The sequence below is a fragment of the Cyanistes caeruleus genome, chromosome 6 (assembly GCF_971803275.1).
Source record: "Cyanistes caeruleus chromosome 6, bCyaCae1.hap1.1, whole genome shotgun sequence".
NCBI lineage: Eukaryota > Metazoa > Chordata > Aves > Passeriformes > Paridae > Cyanistes > Cyanistes caeruleus.
In genome coordinates this window covers 65,840,046-65,860,023 of record NC_141706.1, presented here as the reverse complement: position 1 = coordinate 65,860,023, position 19,978 = coordinate 65,840,046, and the positions used below count along the sequence as shown (strand labels likewise).

The 19,978-nt window shown below is 48.4% G+C and overlaps 1 protein-coding gene across 9 annotated transcripts in view; it reads right to left on the bottom strand.

Moving 5' to 3' along the window:
* The window catches only part of BMP4 (bone morphogenetic protein 4), a 177,484-nt gene that overhangs the window by 18,010 nt on the left and 139,496 nt on the right, over nucleotides 1–19,978 (bottom strand). For 2 of the 9 annotated variants that reach the window (XR_015287804.1, XR_015287805.1), the window contains exons 1-3: nucleotides 3,514–3,631; nucleotides 2,400–2,776; nucleotides 325–1,112 (exon numbers count right to left, since the gene is read on the bottom strand). Coding sequence is in view for 7 of the 9 variants with exons in the window: in XM_086892268.1 (XP_086748394.1) it covers nucleotides 271–1,112; nucleotides 2,400–2,776; nucleotides 3,518–3,546 (1,248 nt within the window). In the remaining 2 variants the exon portion in view is untranslated. Of the gene's footprint in view, nucleotides 1–45; nucleotides 1,113–2,399; nucleotides 2,777–3,513; nucleotides 3,710–14,480; nucleotides 14,630–14,697; nucleotides 14,815–15,581; nucleotides 15,781–16,600; nucleotides 16,894–19,978 lie in introns of those variants that run through there. The other 7 variants (XM_086892267.1, XM_086892270.1, XM_086892271.1 and 4 more) reach the window with 7 other exon arrangements.

Genomic DNA, 19,978 nt, shown 5'->3' with positions numbered 1-19,978 from the left:
CAGCACAGCCTCAGCAGCACCCTGAGAGGCGAGACACAAAATGCATTTACCTTTAAAATAATGACTCATTTTATTTTTTTCTTTTAATACGTAGTTATAAATATATTTTGTCAAAATATATGATCATTATTGTCAAAAACATTTGCACATAAAGTCATAAATAAGGTCAAGGTGAACGTTTAGTTTAGAGAAGAGTCCAGCTATAGCAAGCAGTTCTGGGGTGGGACGGGAGGGAGAGAGAAGGGGAGGAGAGGGCGGCGGGGAAGGGGGTCAGCGGCACCCGCACCCCTCCACCACCATCTCCTGGTAGTTTTTCAGGACCACCTTGTCATACTCATCCAGGTAGAGCATGGAGATGGCGCTGAGCTCCGTGGGCACGCAGCAAGCCTTGGGAATGCTGGAGTTCACGGAGTTCACCAGCGTCTGCACGATGGCGTGGTTGGTGGAGTTGAGGTGGTCGGCCAGAGGGAAGGGGCAGTCCCCGTGGCAGTAAAACGCCTGGTACCCCGGGGGTGCCACGATCCAGTCGTTCCAGCCCACGTCGCTGAAATCCACATAGAGGGCATGGCGGCGGCAGTTTTTTTTGTTCTTGCGGGAACGCTGGTGCTTGGGGCTCCGGCGAGCTCTGCGGGTCAGAGCGTGGCCTCGCCCGTCGTGCCCAAAAGTGACCAGGAGCGGCCTGAGCTGCGCCCAGTCCCCGCGCCCTTGAGGTAAAGATCGGCTAATCCTGACGTGTTTGCCCTGATGAGTCTGTGCGTGGTGGAGGTGGGTGACCTCGATCACCAGCCCGTGGTTCGGCTGCTTGTCCTTGGTCCACCGGATGACGGCCGGGCTCACATCAAAGGTCTCCCAGCGCGTCACGTTGTGGTGCACCAGCCGCGTGTCCAGCAGGCGCGTAATGGCCTGGGCGCGCTCCGACAGCGGCTTCATCACTTCGTAAATGTTTATCCGGTGGAAGCCCCTCTCCCACGCCGCGCTCGGCTCCTCCACCTGCTCCCGGTACAGCCGCAGCTCCGCCGAGGAGATCACCTCGTTGTCCGGCACGCTGCTGAGGTTGAAGACGAAGCGGATCCGGGGCGCCTCGCTGGGACCCGGGACGGTCTCCAGGTGCTCTGGAGGAGAGCAGGGAAGGGGGGGAAGTGGTAAGACAAGCAAACGAGAGCACTTCAGCCTCGGGGCAGCCAGCCACGGCCCCCCGGCACAGCTCACACCCACGCTTCACCTGCCCGGCAGCCACCGGCTCCTCTCCGCTGCCCCGCGCATCCCTCCCGGCCGCACCGGGAGCGGCTCCTGGCCCCCGGCACCGCTCCTGCCGGCCCCGGCACCGCTCCTGCCGGCCCCGGCACCGCTCCTGCCGGCCCCGGCACCGCTCCTGCCGGCCCCGGCACCGCTCCTGCCGGCCCCGGCACCGCTCCTGCCGGCCCCGGCACCGCTCCTGCCGGCCCCGGCACCGCTCCTGCACCGCTCCTGCCGGCCCCGGCACCGCTCCTGCCGCCCCCGGCACCGCTCCTGCCGGCCCCGGCACCGCTCCTGCCGGCCCCGGCACCGCTCCTGCCGGCCCCGGCACCGCTCCTGCCGGCCCCGGCACCGCTCCTGCCGGCCCCGGCACCGCTCCGGCCGGCCCCGGCACCTCGAGCAGTTCACCCCTTCCCATCTCGCCTCCCCGTCCAGGGAGACTTTTTCCCTTTAGCTTTTCCCCCGTTTTGCTTTTCCTCCCCCAGTCTCTCCAAAATCATCTCCCCGGCGAGATGCGGCGCCACGGAGCACAGAGGTGCTTTGTTACGGGGGGCAGGGGGAGAAAGAGAAGCGAATTCCAACGCAGTAATGATGCGGCTGGATTAATAATTCAGATTTACTTTGGAAAAGAAACATCCGCTAGGAAACATTTGGATCAGATTACAAGGGTCTATTGAATAAACCTTATAAACACACAGCTGTAAGTATTAAATTCGAGTCGGGGTTTGGGGGGATTTTTTTTCTTTTTTTTTTTTTCTTAAGAGTAAAAAGCAGGCAGCAATTGCTTTGATAGTTCAAAAGAAACACTCCAGGGGCGAGATCCCGCCCTCGCTTTACTCCCGCATCCGATCCAGAGCCATTAAATCCACGCGAGCCCAGGGAGTGACCCCGAGGCAGAGGCACCGAAGGAAACTCACTGTTGTCAACAGAAGCAAAAGCACTTCAAAATATGGTCAAGCTCGGGTTAAGCACAGGATGCTGGAAAAAATAGCGAGCAGCACGCCTGTCACCCACACACGGCAGGCTGGGGGGGAGGAGGTGGTTTTCCTCCCATAAATTTAGGGCCGGGCACGTCCTGCTTGTAAAGGCATTTGTGAGCTTCCAAACTCAAGGAAATCCCGATCGCTACCGGGGCTGGGAATTTACCGCCTCCCATCACTGACCTTCATGGTGGAAACTCCTCACGGTGTTTGCCCGGCTGGTCGATCGCTCAGGGTACTGCAGGCTAATTTCCTGGAGGCTTTCCTCCTCTTCTCCGGACTGGAGTCGATAGAGATCCAGCATGTAACTAGGAATGACGGCTGACTTGCTGGGCTGAGGCCGCCTTCGGAGCCCAAACATCTGCAGCAGAGTTGTTTCGAAACCCCGCAAGAGTTCATGGCTTTGGGCAGAGCGGCGTCCGGATCCGGCTTGTCCCTGAAGCTCTGCCACTTTCTTCCTGCCGGTCTCAGGGATTAGGCTAGCATGGTTAGTACCTCCTAGAAGGACTTGGCATAGTAGGATGACCATCAGCATTCGGTTACCAGGAATCATGGTGTCTCTGGGGTGCAAAAAACACGACAACAAACAAGAAGGAAAGTCAGGATGAGTAGCGAAATCCCCCTCCTCTTTCGAATAAACTTAAAAATAATAATAATAGTAGTAATAAATGTCAAAAGGACACGGGGAGCAGCCCCCATTCGAGCGGCAGCCGGCGCGCCCCGGCGGGCAGGGACCGGCCGCCGTCGCCGGGATGTCCGCAGCCCCGCAGCCCCTCGGGCAGGAGGGCTCCCGGTGCATCCCGGCCCCGCAGCCCCTCGGGCAGGAGGGCTCCCGGTGCATCCCGGCCCCGCAGCCCCTCGGGCAGGAGGGCTCCCGGTGCATCCCGGCCCCGCAGCCCCTCGGGCAGGAGGGCTCCCGGTGCATCCCGGCCCCGCAGCCCCTCGGGCAGGAGGGCTCCCGGTGCATCCCGGCCCCGCAGCCCCTCGGGCAGGAGGGCTCCCGGTGCATCCCGGCCCCGCAGCCCCTCGGGCAGGAGGGCTCCCGGTGCATCCCGGCCGGGACGGGACGGGAGCGGGACCGGCGGCGGCGGCGCCCGGCGGGGAGGGAAGGGGCGCGCGGCTCTGCAGCCGCCGGTTCGAATCCCGCCGCCGGACCCCGGGAGGGAAAACCAGGATAAGAACAACATAAAGTTTTTCTTTTTTTTTTAAAAAAAGAAAATTTTAAAAATAAAATAAAGCCCTGCGATGAAAACAAAAAGCGAAGAGCAAGGCGGAGGAAGAAGAGGGCTGTACTCACTGACAGCAAGCAAGGCATATCAGCACAGTCCATGATTCTGGAGAGCCAGCCCGGACCCAGCGCGCCGAAAGCCCCGGGGCAGCGGCTGCCGAGCGCCTCCCGCGATCGCCGCCCGGCGCAGTGCGGCCGCCGCCGCCGCCGGCCCCGGTTTTCTGCCGGCCCCGCAGTCACGTGGAGCCGCGCTCGCCGCCAGCCCGGCCCGGCCCGGCCCGGCCCGCCGCCCCCGGCCCGCCCCCGGCCCGGCCCGGCCCCGCGGGGGACGGCCCTGCCCGCCCCGCCGCCCGCGCCCGGGGAGCGGGGGGAGCGCGGGGACCCCCGGCGGAGCGGCCGCGCTCGGAGCCGCGGGGCGCGGGACGGGGTGGGCGCGGTGCCCCCGGGATCCCCCCCGTGCCGTACTCAGGTGCATCCCCGGGGGACCCTCCCGCCCCGCCCTGTCCCCGCACGGCCGGGGCGGGGTCCCCGGGGAGGTCGCGGCACCGCGGGGCTCCCCGAGGGACCGGGCTGGGGAGGGAGATTCGGGACGGGAAACTCGGGAAGCGGCTGTCCCCCGACGAGCAGGGAGGGAGAGCTTGGGAACGAGAAGCAGCTCCCGGGGAAAGGCACGGCGGCAGAGCGCGGGTTTCTCCTGTGCTCCCACCCGCCAGCCCCAGGCTCCCCTCCCGGGGTTGGGAGCCCGCTGCCAGCACCGGGGGTTATCCCCAGTGCCTGCCCTGGATTCCCTCTCGTCCTCCAGATTTTCTCATCCTTGTCCCGGGCTGCCTGAATAGCCCTCTCCCCCTTCCCACCCGGCCGGGTTCCCGGAGCCCCAGCGGGGTGTGCAGCAGGCGCCTTCCCAGGCCCGCACCGGCTGTGAATGGCCACAGCTGGCGGCTCCAGAGAGCTACGGACAGGGGTCTCCGGGAGGAAGGATGCTCCCTGCCCCGCAGTTCAACCCCAGAATTGCTCTGGGCCAGTTTTGGACTGAGAATAAGAACCAGACTTCCCAAGGCTTGAGGCTGCTCCCGGGTGGGGGTTTGGGATAAACTGGACACGACGCTCTCAGGCACAGGGTGGGATTCTTGGGGCTGTTGTGTGCAGCACCAGGATTTGGACTCATGATCCTTGTGGATCCCTTCCAGCTCAGGATATTCTGTGGTTCTCTGAGCTACCAGGGGTGATGTATGAACACGGGGTGGAGAAGGCAGCTCTGGGGGAAGACCCCCTGCATGAAGTGTGATGGGTGCACCATACTTTGGAGACACAGCAGACTGAGGAACCTCATGGTTGCATAAAGCCAGCTCCACCAGGGCATTAAAATCTGTCCCTTTGCCCTGCCGGGGTATCCCTTTGTGTTGTGCAAACTGTCACCCACAGTGAGAGCACAGTTAATTTATGAGACCAAAAGATGTGGTCATGGAGTGGCCATGGGAACTCCGAAGCTCATCAATTAACCACAACCAAAAACCAGCTCAGAAACGATGACTGTGGCCACAAACCACGGGGCTGCTGTGCCTGAGCGCAGCGAACCCACACCAGCGTCTCGGTGTCCTCCCAGCGCTGCCCCAGAGCTCACACACCATCACAGACGCCTTCTTTTCATATTTCACTTTTTTTTTTTCTTTTTTAGCTCAGACCTGACCCATGCATTAGAAAAGCCCAGGGATGTCACCGAAAGGACACGCAGATAAAAGGCAGTGCTGACACTGTAATATCTCTGAGTTATTCCTATACCACTCTGAGTTTAAAAGAAACATCTGTTAGCAAGGTATTTGGACTATGAATCCATCAAAATTTGTGAAATATTGCTATCGCCATTTCAAATGTATCACACTGTGTGTTATTCTTAACAAGGAAAAACAATTTTGGGAGTAGCTGCTGTGCAACTTTTTTTAAGTTAAATAACATTTTCATTGAAAATACTCCAGTCTATAAACAAAGTTTACATGAGGGCCTGTATAGCGCTGCTCCTAAAACAGATCTCTGGACTGGGAAAACCAACCAGCTCCCTCTTTGTGGTCCTCTCTTTGTCTGAAGACCTCACTGGGGTTTTGTAAGGAGGGGAGAGTGGCCGTGTTGGAAATGTTTGTCCCGGAGGAATTCAGTCACACGGCATCCAGTGCTGCTCTCCTAAACCATCCCGTTAAGCTGAAATCCCGAAAATTGCTTATGTAACGCTGGTTAACCCCTGTGTGAGGAGGTGGCCAGCTGGGGCCAGAGAGCCAGGGCAGAGCAGTGTGGTTTGGGCTCTCGTAGGAGGCAAGAGCGTATTTGAGTAGCTCCCTGGTTACTAAGAAGTGTTAGTCATGGGGAAAGCTGTAGTATTTATTCCGTAAAATGTAAATACATAACCCAAACCACAAAGGAATAACCATGGATGGAAATAGTGTAGCGTTTACTGAAGGAGCTGGGCTGCCTTTCTACAGAAGCTGTATTTCCTCGGCCCCATAGAGCGTAATTCACCTTGAACGGAGCTTCTGCTCCAGCCCGTGGAATTACACATCAGCTGAACTCAGTCCAGGCACACTAAACAACCCAGTGTGTTATATATTCCAACCAAAAAAGTGATGCCAAAACGGAGCTAAAAATACAAATGTGGAAGGTTTGAAAAGCAAACACTGCTTAATTCAGCGGTAGATGCAACATTAAAGATCCAGCACATCAAAAAGAGAGAACATTGTGTCTCCACTCAATGCAAGGCTCAGCTCCCCTGATCACACCTCACATGGGTGATGGGGGGATTGACGGTGGTCTTGCCTGTGACCCAGTCCCAGCTTGCCTAAGGGATCTGCTGCCAGGTTTTTTCCTGTCTGTCTTCTGTGAAAAACCTTCTGGGAATCTCTGCACCTGGATGGCAAAACCACTTTTCTCCTCTGGAAGAAAAGCACTGGGGTGTTGGGGACGTCACCCTGCAGAGACTGGCCGGACCAAGGGACGATCCATCATGTGCAGACCTTGGCTGTGACAGCAGGCTTTGCTGGTGGCAGTGAGAAGCCCAGGAGCTGGCAGGTGTCCTGGAGCCCCAGTGCCCAGCTCTGCTCGCAGGGGTCAGAAGCTGGGGGGCAATTATTTGCTCATTTTTGTTTCAGCCTGATAATGGTGGCTTTTCCCAGACATGTTCCTGATAAGATCCCAGCCACTCACATCTGACCCATTTCCAGGTTTTGTGTGCTCAGGACAGACCAGCAAGCGCTGCAGGTTGATGTTCAGCACCTCTAGAAATTAGGCCAGCTCTGTTTACAAGGAAAACTTCTCCACTCATGGCAGCATTTCAGGAGATGCCTCTGGACTCAGACCTTCCCAAACCAGTTCTTGCATCCTATGTTATTTTTAGAGAGGCTGCACCTTTTTGGGCTCTAAAGTCTGCAAACAACCCGCCTTGGGAAAAACAAAAAAGAAAAAAAAAAAAAAAAAGAAAGAAAGAAAGAAACCAACAACAACAAAATAACTTGCCTCACCAGATTTGTGCTTGAGCAGAAACAAGCCTAAAACCATAAATAAATAAATAAATAAATAGAGGCCTATGTCAGAGACATTTTAATGACATGAATTACAGGAGGAGATGCTCATAAGTGTGCTAAAATCAATTCCCTCCTACCTGTTCATTTCAACTGCCTAAGCTTGTCAATTAAAACAAAGGGAACTGAGCAAACAACTCCAAGGGATTCCATTTTCCAAAGTAGCTCCTTACTAAAAACAAGTGCAGCTGCTTGAATGGCAAAAGGAACATTTTTTTACAACCACTCTGAGATTTTCATTATTTCTCTGAGTGCTTCAGAGCTGGCCTGTTCTACCAGAATATTCTAACTCCTCCTGAATAAATAAATTCATACTTCTAAAGCACAGAACTGGGCCCAGCTTGGACTTTATTTCTGCTTTACATTAAAATGTCTCTGCTGAGGTGTCAGGACCACGTCTAGAACCACTCTTGAGCTGAGAGGAGAATCAGGTTCAGCACTGCTCTTTTATTCCAAACAGGGTTGTGTTGGTTTTTTTTTACAAATCCCTACAAAAACATTGTGTGGGAACATTAAAATAATGTAGTTCTAAAAAGGCAGTCCTTGGTAATCAGACACAAGGCAGTCGAAACAGTAGGATTGTCTGCTCTTTTCTATTTTTAAGATTTTAAGGATGATTTTTATTGTTTTGAGAATGCTATTAAAAGGTTGGCTGTCCCACGCAGGGTGAATCTTAAGTTGCTGTTACTTGACTCATTGCCTTTGTCACTTTTCAGAGATGCCCAAGAGTGAGCAAGGCTGGAAAAGTTACCCCTTGCTGTGAGGTCTCTGCTGCTAAATATTGCTCATTTAGAGATGTTGGGCCTCAAAACTCAGAAGTCTGGGTCTTTCAGGCTGGACATCAGGAAGAATTTCTTCACAGAAAGGGTGGTTTAGGCATTGGAATGGGCTGCCCAAGGAGGGAATGAAATCAGCATCCTTGGAAGTGTTCAAGAAACAGCTCAGTGCTCTGGTCTGCTTGGGAAGGTGGTGAATGGCCAAAGGTTGGACCCAATGATCTTGTAGGTTTTTTTCGACCTTAACGTTTCTATGATTCCACGATTGGGGAATGCTTCAGCAACTTGACTCATAAAATAAAGGGAGAGCCATTTTAATGGTCTGTTGTTCAATTTCCCCTGAGCTGTGTTAGAAACACATCTGTTGTAAAAGCATCTCCACATCAATGGGTTTCCTCGAGGGATGTTAAAAGAAGAACACACACTGATCTCATCCAGCTTTTGGAAAGAATCGCTGCCTTTAGCCCACTTTTGCTTCTGCACTTTGTTGCTCCCCATTCCATCAAAGCCTCATCCCTGAGAAGCAAGGAGAACCTCCAGGAGATGGAGAACTCATTCCTCCTGCTCTGCAATTGTGGCTGGTACTAATAAAGACCATCATCCTCCCAACGAGTGCCATCCAACCACGTGGCTACCGGAGATAAGCAGATTCCTTTTGGATCTGATGAATCATGAAGGCTTTTGGAGAACAGCACAGCCCTGGCAGCTCCCTGACCTTACAAACCACTCCATGTGTCTCTAGCCCTGAGATGTGGCTTTGTCTGAGTTCTGCTGTTACTGATACTTCCCTCTTCCTCGCTGCCAAAATCTGCAATTCCACACAACCACGTAGCACCTCCGGGGTGCCAACATTTGTCTTTGTCCTTTAATTGCAGCTTGAGATCTGCTGCCAGCAGAAGCTTTAATGATCTCAATCACTACTACAAGGTGTAAATGAGCAGAGCAGGACAACTGCTGCAGAAATAATTCACATGAGCTCTATTGGAATTTTAGCAATAGCAAAGGACTTCACTGGTAGGTGCTATAGCAAGTTCTGGGAAATGTCAGCAGGTGGATGAATTTTGAGTTCATTAATGTGACCATCCTCACCTGAAAGCAGACAGAGAGGATCCTGCCCAAGATTCCCTCCTGGGCAACATGGCTGTGCCCTGTGGCCTCCATCTCCAGCAATAACAAACTGGTGGGGCTCGTTTGTACCAGTTGCCTGGTGACAAGGTTCATACTCACAATTAATCATCATTCTTAGAAAGTGCTCGCTGAATAAACTTACACAGGGTGTGTGTGAGCAGAGCACGAGCCTCCCACAGACACGTGACACTGAAAAGATGGTTTCTGATGGAAAGGCTCCTGCTCATTCTGTCACAGAATATCCTGAGTTGGAAAGGACCCACAAGGATCAGAGTTTAATTCCTGGCCCTGCCCAGACACCCCAACAATCCCACCCTGTGCTGAGAGCGGTGTCCAAACCCTCCCGGAGCTCTGGCAGCCTCAGGGCTGTCCCCATTCCCTGGGGAGCCTGGGCAGTGCCAGCACCCTCTGGGGGAAGAATCTTTCCTGGGATCCAACCCAACAGGTTGACACAGCTGCATTGCTTCCTGACAAACCTTCCAGCCTAGCATGGCAAGGCTCTCTGTTCTGTTATTGATCAAGCAAGCTAATTAGTGAGGAGTTAGCTGGGTTTATTTTCAAATAGAGACATTCTTACTTAATGTTACCTGCTCTGCATCTTTATGGGGCAATAAAAAACAAAAATTTGTAAGCAGAATCAATTCCCACCTTTCCCCCAAACAGCCACGATCAAAAATATTTGAGTGGGGTCACGGTTTGTGTCAACAGGAGTGAAAGCTGATTTAATTTCTGGCTCTTTTCTGCATAAGCAAGTACCTATTTTCCTCTTCCCTGCTTCCATCATGTACAGACATTGACTCAGCAGCCCAGAGGAGGCCTTCAGCAACCTGGGAATTTCAAAGGCCATAGATTTGGTGCAGAGCTGCAAGTACTGGGATGCCTAAAGGAAGCTTGTCCTAGTGATGAAGGATCTGATTTGGACTTCAGAAGGTCTAGGTTCATCTTTGTGCTTCTGTGGCAGTGACTGAATCATCAGGAATGTACTTTATCCAAGTGGTTAAGAGTATATTAAACAGTGAAGAGTCATTAAAAAACATGAGGAAAGGATGCAATTAGAATTAAAAGCAGGTCAGAGCCTCCGTTCTGGAAGAACAAGAGCATTTTGCACCATTGTCAGAAATAAATAAAAAAATAAATATTACTTTTGAACAGGTCCCCAAATTCCAACCCAACAAATAAAAATCTTTCCAACCTTTTAGGTGGGACTCCAAGCCCTGGAAAAATACTGGAGGAGTACCAGGACATGGAGACTCCATATGATCTCTGATTTACAGCACATGAGACAAAAGTGGTGCTGTCCTGTCCATCACTGGAGAGACACCTGGTGATTCACCTGTCACCCATGGTAGAAGAAGAGGAAGAAGAAGGAGAAGAAAGATGAGAAGAAAAAGAAGAAGAAGGAGAAGAATAGCAGGAAGAAGGGAAGAAGAAGCAAAACTAAATTTGCCTGGAAATAAGAGATTAAACACATTGTAGTCGGAGATGGCTTTCCAGCATTTTCCAGAAATACTCATCAGGGCTTTACATTACTGGCTGGCAGCCACGAGGCCTGTGAACTGAAGGGAGGCCAATTTCTTGACCTGCAGGTTTCAATGCAAAGACAGTCTGTCCTCTCTGATACCTTATCCAAATGATGTGGGCAAACCAGCGTCGTACGTGCGTTCCGTGCGTGTCCGATCCCACAGGCAAACCAGCCTTTCAATTTCCTAAAATACCAGCCACCAAATAGCTCACAGAGGGATAAAACTGAGGAACTGGCTTAAAAAAAAAAAAAGGAAAAAAAAGAGAAGAGGGACTTTTAGAAAAGGAATATCTAAATGTCAGCTTGAAGAGGAAAAAAAGTGAAATGGCAAAAAAGGAATGATTCTGGAGACATCTTGTATCTGTTTCTTGTACATGAAAGGGCCTTAGAAGTCAGGGGGTGCTCACCTCCACAGAGGTCCACCTGGGCAGAGGGTTTACAGAGCCAGAGCCCAGAGGATCAGCAGGAAGAACAGGAGAGAAAACTGATATGGAAAAGAAGTGAAAACCAAGTAGGCAAATTCAGTCTGGGCAAAGGGCCAAGGGAAGGCCAAGTGCAATTCTAGAAAACAGGACTGGAGCCAGAGGCACCGAGGTGTCATGACAGGCCTGCAGTGGTCTACAGTGACAACCCAGAATGATGCACCTGCCAGGAGCACAGCATCACCCAGACATGCAGAGAAATAGGCTTCAAAGTAGATTTTTGAACAGAAGTCTCAGGACGGAGGGTCTGGGCCAGCAGTTTCTACTTGTGCAGGATCTGGAGTTAGCATAAGGCTGGTATCTCCCTGTTCCAGCCCCCCTGGGCACACTGGAGTTACACCTTGAGTCAGGGAAAGCAGAACTAAGTTAGAACAGTTTCCCTGAGGACCTGTTTGTTCCCCTGGTTTCACCCTGCATTCCTGCTTGTTCCACCTCTGTCCTGCTGACTCTGCTGCCTTTTCCCACCCTCTGTACACATACCTGATAGAGCAGCAAGCCTCAGAAGCAGGTATTGTATGCAGCACCACACCCCAATTCGCAGAAACATTGCAAAAAGCAAATGTGAAACGTCATTTGTAAAACCGGCATAAGCTCACAAATGTTCCTCACAAAGACCCAACACTGAGGTCACTCCATGGCTGCCAAAAAGTCACCTGTCCTGTCTCCAGAGGCCTCAGCAAGTCAGCTTCATCTCCCATCACTCTTTCCCTACATAGCTCTTAGGGGCAAAGTGGGGCAGGAATCCTGATGCCCGTCCCCTCCAGCCCAGGCTGAGGAGAAGCCGAGGGGTGTTGGGGATTTAGGGATTGCAGGATAAAAATGAAGTGGATTAAGACAGATGTTTGAAGAGCAGAGGATAAAGTGAGAGGGTCAAAGAGGACTTAGAGTCCATGAGGACTGACCTGAGTCAGGAATAGTAGAGACAAAGCATAGACCCAAAGCACAAAATAGCAAGGTGGGATTGACAGAATCTCTCTCACAGTGGTGCCACAAGGAGAGCTAGGACTTGCAAATCTGTTGTGTGATTTCCTTCCCTCTCTTGGGACCACCAGCCACTCCCAGAACAGCCACCATTCCTTTTTCACAGGTTCTCCAACTGCTAAGCCACCAGGAGGTCAGGATGGCCCCACCACGGGAGTGTGGTGCCTTGACATGGATGGCACAACTGGATCACTTCCATCGTGTTTTCTGAGGGAGGAGAGGGACTGGAAGCAGATTTCTGAATGCATCTATGGGGTTGAGAATGGCTACAACCTGGGGGCTGAGCAAGAGTCACCAGAACTTTGGAGACATGAGGCCTGTGCCTTTGCTTGCAGGAGGTGCACAGCTCCAGCGTCTCGGAGTAACCCCCAATCCACTCTCAACCCTTTCCAGAATACAGAGAATTTACCTCACCCAGCACCATCCTTTCCCTTTCCACACAGGATCACCTTTGCCCTGCTGAGCAAAAACTCCTTTCACCCAAACCAGCAAAACTCAAAGTCCAGTCTGCAAACAAATAATTCTGAAACCCAAAATGAAACCCAAAAACACAGCAGCGTACAAAAGGCATTTTTAAAACAAAAACTAACTAAAGGCTGGGCTCTGCTCTGTTGCTTGAGGCACATAAATGCTCTGTTCATACATTTCAAACTCTTCCCAGCAACAGAGCTCCCAAAGCACTTTGTGTCTGTGGGGTGAGCAGCTCCATGTCTCCCATGGCAGAGGGCACACTCAGTGATCTGGCTCACGTTACTGAGCAGGATCAGATGATAGATGAAGATCCATGATGCTGAGCAGCAGCTCACAGGTCAAAGCCTTTTCCTTCTGTCTGAAAATCCTCCTGCACCTTTCTTTTCCAAAGTAGAAGCCCTTCATTCTCCAAAGGCTTTTGTTGCTACCAAGCTTTATGTACTTACACATCTCTGCTAAAGCAAGATTTCAGCACAAGAGAATTGGCACAGTATGTTACAGCTCACACAATTTTTTATTTTTTTGTTGTTGTTATACTAAAATCTTTTGTAAAACTGTTCATTCTTCTGCCCCATGAGAGATTAATTGCAAATCCAGCCAAAAAAAGCCTACCTCACCTCCCTGGATCTTAGGAAATGTAGATTTGTCACCTTTCAGTCTCAGTATGCTGTTAGATTTTCTCCCTGTAATTTTATGCTGCTGAGGCACCTAATGACCTAAGTGGTCCCAGGAGAGAAGAAGTGGCGTCCTCGAAATAAAAATTAAAATTAAAATTAAAAAAGAAAAAAGGTGTTTAATTGCAATTTACCTTACCTGACTTGTTTAAAGTGTTATCAGAATGCAAGCACCTACTTTCTTCTCTTCATTTTCACAAGATATCCAAGATTTTCGTGAATTGAGAATGTCTAAAGCCTCAGGCATGATCCTGGGTGTTCTCAAGACTTAAATGCCACTGCTTAAAGAGTTAAAGATCTAGATGGCTGCACTAAGAAGATGATAAACTAATCACTCACTCACTGCTGGTGAGCCTGGTGTCATTTACTGAAACATGGAATGCATTTAACAATGTAAGAGAAACTCCATGCAGTGCAAAAGCCAAAGATTATTGTTAGATTGTCAGGGTTTACTTTGGAGAAAGTCCTCAGTCTAATTACCTACGTTTAAGCAACAGAAGTATTTTTGCCCTCGTTGAAGAAGTTCACATTTTCCTTTCAAGCCAATTGGTGGCTTGGGTGTTTTTTAATGCTGCTAAAGATTGCAGATTCTGTTCAGGGGGCTAAAAAAAATGGAGACAGGGACTAGGTAGAAGAAATAATTCTTCCAGGGAGCAAGTAAAAAATGTTTCTTATCATTATAACCATGAGAAAAGTAGAAATAATAATTAGACTGCTAGTACTGAACATTTACCTATTGATTTGTGTCTTCCAGTTCTTTGAAATGGCTGGAAAGAAAAGGACAGCCCTCCACACTCAACAGAAATGCATATTTAAAATCCACACTCTTTTTTAGTGCTATTGGAAAAAGAATTCTTTAAATCATTCTCACTGCAATCTCTAAGCCGAGGAGGAGGAAAGAGCAGGTCCAACATTTTGGTTTTGCATTTTTTGCACCAGAATTTGGTGAATATTGGCAGTTTTCCTTAAAACAAGATCTCAATTAAAGATCAAGATACCAAACATGAATAAAACATCAAAGGGATTTTGTGGGGCTTATCCAAACTGCAAATATCACTTTATTCTCTTTTACTTCATTAAACTTTGAACAGTTGGTGCAGGACCCTTTCCCAGCACACCAAATCCCAGAGCTACTCCCAGTGGATGCCACCAGAAGATTTTTGTTGATGGGAAAGCAAGGCCTGGAGTGACAGAGACAAATGAAGGTGTGACCATAACTCATCGTGGTGGATCAGTGTCGCTTTGACCCAGCAAAGACAGGCAAAAACAGGCAGTGACATCAGCACATCCTGGCAGCCAAACCACCCTCCTGAGACTCTGGCTGGGTGCTCTGATGTGGCCATGGCACATCCCTGCACACCAGTGTCAGTCTGACCTGGTGAACACAGGTAGTAAAAGCAGATGAAGCAACAGCAGCTTAGCAAGTGTTAACTGCTTACCCGTTCTGCAGAGACGCGCAGCGGGAACTCTGCTCCCCAGCTCGGACAAAGCTTGTCCCATGGCTCTGCTGCTGTGACCCAAATGACTTCTGAGGAGGAGAAGGAGGAGGCAGAAACACCTTCTAATGACACCTGCCTTCATAACAAGCCTGGCAAGACAGCACATGATCATTTTCCCTGTTGGGTGATGGCTGGTGGCTCAGGCAGCTCTGCTGACCTTGGTTAGGTCAGTCTCTGAAGAAGCAAGCAAAGCTCCAGCCTCAACCAAAGGATCAAAATCCAGCTGTATGGGTGGAAATTCAACTGATCAAAGAGAGACGTCTTCAGCATCATCCTGAAATGAACATCAAAAATAGATCAGATTGTTCTCAAGCAGTGGCTATTTCCCTGCACGCCTAAAAGGAGAATCCAAATGAGTAAGTCAGGTGTTGCTGTGCACACTGCAGAGATCTAAAGGCAGCAAAGAGAAATGCTATTCAAAGGAACCTGCTCTTCCTGTTGTGTAAACCTCTCCCTCTACAAAGAGGCAACATTTTCCCTAGGAACTGTGTGACAACACTTGCCTCACTGCACTGCGTGAAAGACAGAGCAAACACTTTGAGATCAGTGGGACCAAGACATGTTTTTTTTACAAGGGCATGGAGAGACAGGACAAGGGGGAATGGCTTTAAACTGACAGAAGGCAGAGTCAGATTAGAGATTAGTAAGAAATTCTTCCCTGTGAGGGTGGGGAGGCCCTGGCACAGGGTGCCCAGAGAAGCTGGGGCTGCCCCTGGGTCCATGTAAGTATTCCAGGCCAGTTTGGACAGAGTTTGGAGCAACCTGGGATATGGGAAGGTGTCCCTGCCATGGCAGGGGGTAGAACAAGATGGTCTTTAATGTCCTTTCCAACCCAAATCATTCTAGGATTCTATAATAAGGACTGGGGAACTTTTGAAATACCCTCACAGCTCCACAGACCACAATCGCTACTGCAGAACAAACTGTTTCTATTTCATCTATATGGGCATGATTTTAGGACTCGAAAAACTGCTGCCCTTGTACTTCTCAGCAGCTAATAAAATCCCTTGTTAGCAACATCTGGATACAAGATAAGGGAACCTTGCAAGGAAACATGAGGCATTCAACAGGTTTCTGCAGTGGGTTCTTCGTTGATCCTCTGCTCCAAAGTCCGCTGAGGTGTTGGGGTGTTTTTCCATTGACTTCACTGGGCTCCAAACCAAGACCTAAAGCCTCCCTGCTGTGTCTTGGACATTTATTTGTGTTTGATCTGTAATAAGATCTTTCATTTCTCTTATTCCTGTAAAAACAAATAAAGCCAGAGCACAAGAAAGCAACTAAACACATGCTTAGCTTTAAGCATATCCCTAAACCCACTCACTTAAAGTCCTTAATTCTGTGGACTCCTGGGAAAGAAAAGCACATGCTTAAAGTTAAACACGTGCTTGGGGTCTTTGCTAATTAGTGATGGCCTTGTGTCTTATAGGGCCCTAAACACTTCTTAGAGCATCTGGGGTTTTAGGGCCCATATGGGAGAAATTACATGGAAAATACCATCTCAAAAGTGCAACTTTTAGTATTGTATCTGATGCTGGAAGCCTGTCTCAGTGACTGATTCTGTTACAATACCATTTACAACTAGCTGAGGGAAGAGTTTCTTAGATATTTGTAAAAATAAGAATATCTAAAAGCAGAACCTTTCCTTGGCTAATGCTACAATACCTTCCCATCAAGACAATCAGTCTAATCAAAGTAAAACTTGTGCTTACTGACATCTCAAGACCAAAACTGTATCACTTCAGGCAAAGTTTTGTCCCTGACATCCTTCACTTTGCTCAGAGGATGAGTCTGGCTCTGGAAGACAGGTGAGCCATTACCTTTGGGCCAGGCAGCAAATGGAAGAACATACCCAGTGAACTGCACAGAGTAAAAAGCATTTTTCCTCACTGCACCATGTTTATTTTGGACCTCTGCTGAAGCGCTAGAACTCTCAGCTATCTTGATCAGACAAAGCCTGAAACGTAACGTGTCTGACAGGTCAAATCAGTGTTGTTGCCAGTGAGAGAACACTGGGGAAGTGCCTTCACAAAACACATGCTAGCTAGCAGGAAACCTCTCACCTTGTCAGCATCTCCTCCACAAGGACTGAAACTTGTCTTTCTGTGGCTCTTGCACTCTGTCTCTTATATCCTCCTGAACTCTTTTTCAAGGTGCATCAGTTCACTCAGCTTCAGATGCTCTCAGACTTTCAGCTCTAAAATTTTAACGTGTCCCCTGTTTGTAGATTCATTGTTCTGCAAGCTGAGCACTAATGTCCATTAGTGAGGAATCTGGATCAGATGTGAGCACACATTTCTCTCAACTGCCAAAGCACACAGCCTGGTGCTCCCGCTGCCTTTCCTATTTATACAGCCTGTGGGAAGACAGGTGATATCTGAACCCAGCATAAAGCCTTCAGAACATTTTTTTTGAAAGAAAAGTGATTGTTTGAATGCTTTACATCACATGGCTGCGTTGTCTTTGATCTGAAACTAGATTTACCACAGTTTCACACTTACCTCTGAGGAACAGGGAAGTTGTGAGTCAAAGCATCAACCATCAGAACCACCACAAACAAAAAGCTGCTGGAGGCTGTGCTTGCCTAGAAGCACCAGCAGCACAGTCCTCCTCAATCTCAGGTCTAATTAAACACCTAAAATAACCTCAGCTTAGCCCTTCATGTTTTAAGGATGGAAAGGAGGATAAACACGGGATTCTCCTGGATCCTTCTGCAGCCCCAGTTTTTAAGTTGGTGATCTCCTAAACTCCCTGAATCTTCAGTGCTCAAGTTCCAGCTTTTAGTGACTGTACAGAATAGATAAAACTTTTGTAGGAGGCATCAAACCCATCTTCTCTCAACCTCAAAACAATAGATGCAAAGCAAAAAGGCCGAGGATGTCCATCTAATGATAATGCCTTGGATGGTTTTGCTGAAACAGTTGAACTGGTATTTCCAATGTTCTCTGAGCAGCCCAGGTAATAAAGGAGAATTTACAACCAAAAACTCGTCAGCATCTTCTGTGCTGAGTCTCTGTATTAAATGTCCTGGAGCTATGATCCACTTTTAAACTAGTTTTTGGGGATGACCTGTATCACTTGTTGGAGAATAAGGGTTGATATCACTGCAGGCAAACTGATTTTAGCAAGTCTGCATGAAGACCATACAATTTCAAATTACTCTTTGGTACCCTGCTCTGTGCTTTTGCAGAGACCACTGTCCCCACAGCCTATGGAAATAAAATACTGTCTTCCTTCTGACAGCAAATAGGTAAAAGACAAGAAAGTTGGGGAAAGAAAATTGTGCTCAATACACTTTGTACTCTCTGTAGACCTCAGAAAATTCACTTCTTTCACCACCAGATTCCTGTTCCCAATGCTAACTCTAACCTCTGTTTCCCTTCCTTTCCACACAAGATTGATTCACAGAACTTGATTTAAAGGATGTTTATTTCCATAACAAAAATGATCAGGGGTCTAGAAAACATGACCTATGAGGAAAGATTGAAAGAATTGGGTTTGTTTAGTCTAGAGAAGAAAAGACTGAGGGGGAGACATGATAACAGCCTTCAACTATGTAAAAGGTTGTGTCAGATAGGAAGGTAATAAATTGTTCTCCATGTCCACTGGGTATAAGACAAGAAATAATGAGTTTAAATTGCAGCAAGGAGGATATAGGTCAAGCATTAGACATGTTTCCTAAGAGGAAGGACAGGTGAGAACTGGAGTAAATTAGTCAAGGAGCTACAGACTCCACTGTCACCAGGAATGGCAAATCTTGCCTTGGGGTAGAGGGATAGATCATCTCTCAAGGTCCTCTCTGCCCCTTTTGTGACTGGTCTACATTTATACCAGTCAAAGTGATCAAAAGTATGTTTGTTCCAAAGGAAGGAAAGAGAAAATCTTTCTTGAGTCCTCCCTAAGATTTTTACTGCTGGTTTTATCTGTAGTTAGGGTGCATTTGCAGGCATCCACATTCATTTCTATTTAGACAATTAAGGAAAGGATGATTTTTAAAGTCCTATGCCCCTGCACATGTTTTCTCTTGTGGTTCATGCTATAAAATGATGTGTCTGCACTCTGTTCAAAACCTTTTCTCCTGGTAAGACACAACCCCACAGCATGGGTTGGGTTTGGATATTGAATCTCAGCTCTGCTCACACCAGTTGTGTCAACCCCTCCAGTTCACCTTCAGTGCAAAGGACAATGGAGTAAAAAACCAACCTCTCTGGCCAGTGAAGAAAAGATAATATGGACAGCAAGGAAATTTTATATTTTTTTTGGCATTTCGTGAAAGCAAAATAGTTCTGGATCCACTTATGGCTTTTTTGTGTTTCATCTGCAAAGTAAAATTAGTCAACATGAGGCACAATATCTTCTGCCATTTATATTTAATAAAGTTTGCATGATGCAGTGTCTCCATTATTTTAATTTATTTTCAAATAGCAATAAATTACCTTACCTGTGGAGGTCTGGGTTGCCATTGTACTTGAGGACAACCATTATGATTCAACCTGATTAAAATGTGATTAAAATTCACCAGAAAACACAGTTTAAGAGTGGTCAAGCTTAAAGGTTTATTGTGTCAAGCCCAGCTGCAATTTACCTTCCATAAAAAGAAAATAAAACCAAAATCAGAAAAAGGCAAGAATATTTGTCTGACCCTTTTTTAAAGTGTTTTGATCATTCATCTGAAATGAATTTTTGAAACTGTTTGCATAATTGCATTTCTAAAGTGGTTTATGCACACACACAATCCCCAAAATTAAATGGAACTTTATTAAATGAAATTTTATTTCAGACCAAAGAAACACTTAGTACCAACACATTTTTTTTTTTTAAGAGAACTTCTTTTCTCCCTAACTTCATGTTGCGTGTGCAGACAACAATAGCACTCAAAATTTCATAAAAGGTTTTCTTCCTTCAGATTTCCACCTCAGCTTCCTATAGGAAAAACTGTAAATCCTACAGGTCCTGATCAACTGGGCTGGTCTGATAACAGGGTTTGTCTCCATCTGCTGGTGTTTCAGCTTTTAGAGTCTCAAATGTCTGGAAAAATAGTAATATTTTTCAAAAGATTTGAGAAATTCAGATCACTAAGTTCTCTAACTCCTAATTATTACTACTGAGACCAAGTATTGTCTGTAGGGCTGGATGCCATTAAGTAAAGTTATGGTGATATACTGATCAGGAATTTATTTTCTCTACTCACACTGATTCAAAATTCTTTTTTTTTTTCTGATATTGGGTAACCTCCTGCTTGAATCAACCCACCAGGGAGGGTGGCAGATTTAAACCCCAGGTTAAACCCTACATCATCACCACCCAAGTCACCAACCATGAAGCACAGGTGTCCACCTGTGAGACTTTGATCCTCTGACTTTGGAATGACAAAATCATCAGGAATAATCCCATTAGACAGGACTGCTTCCCTCCATTGATGCCAAAATGTGACAAGTGCC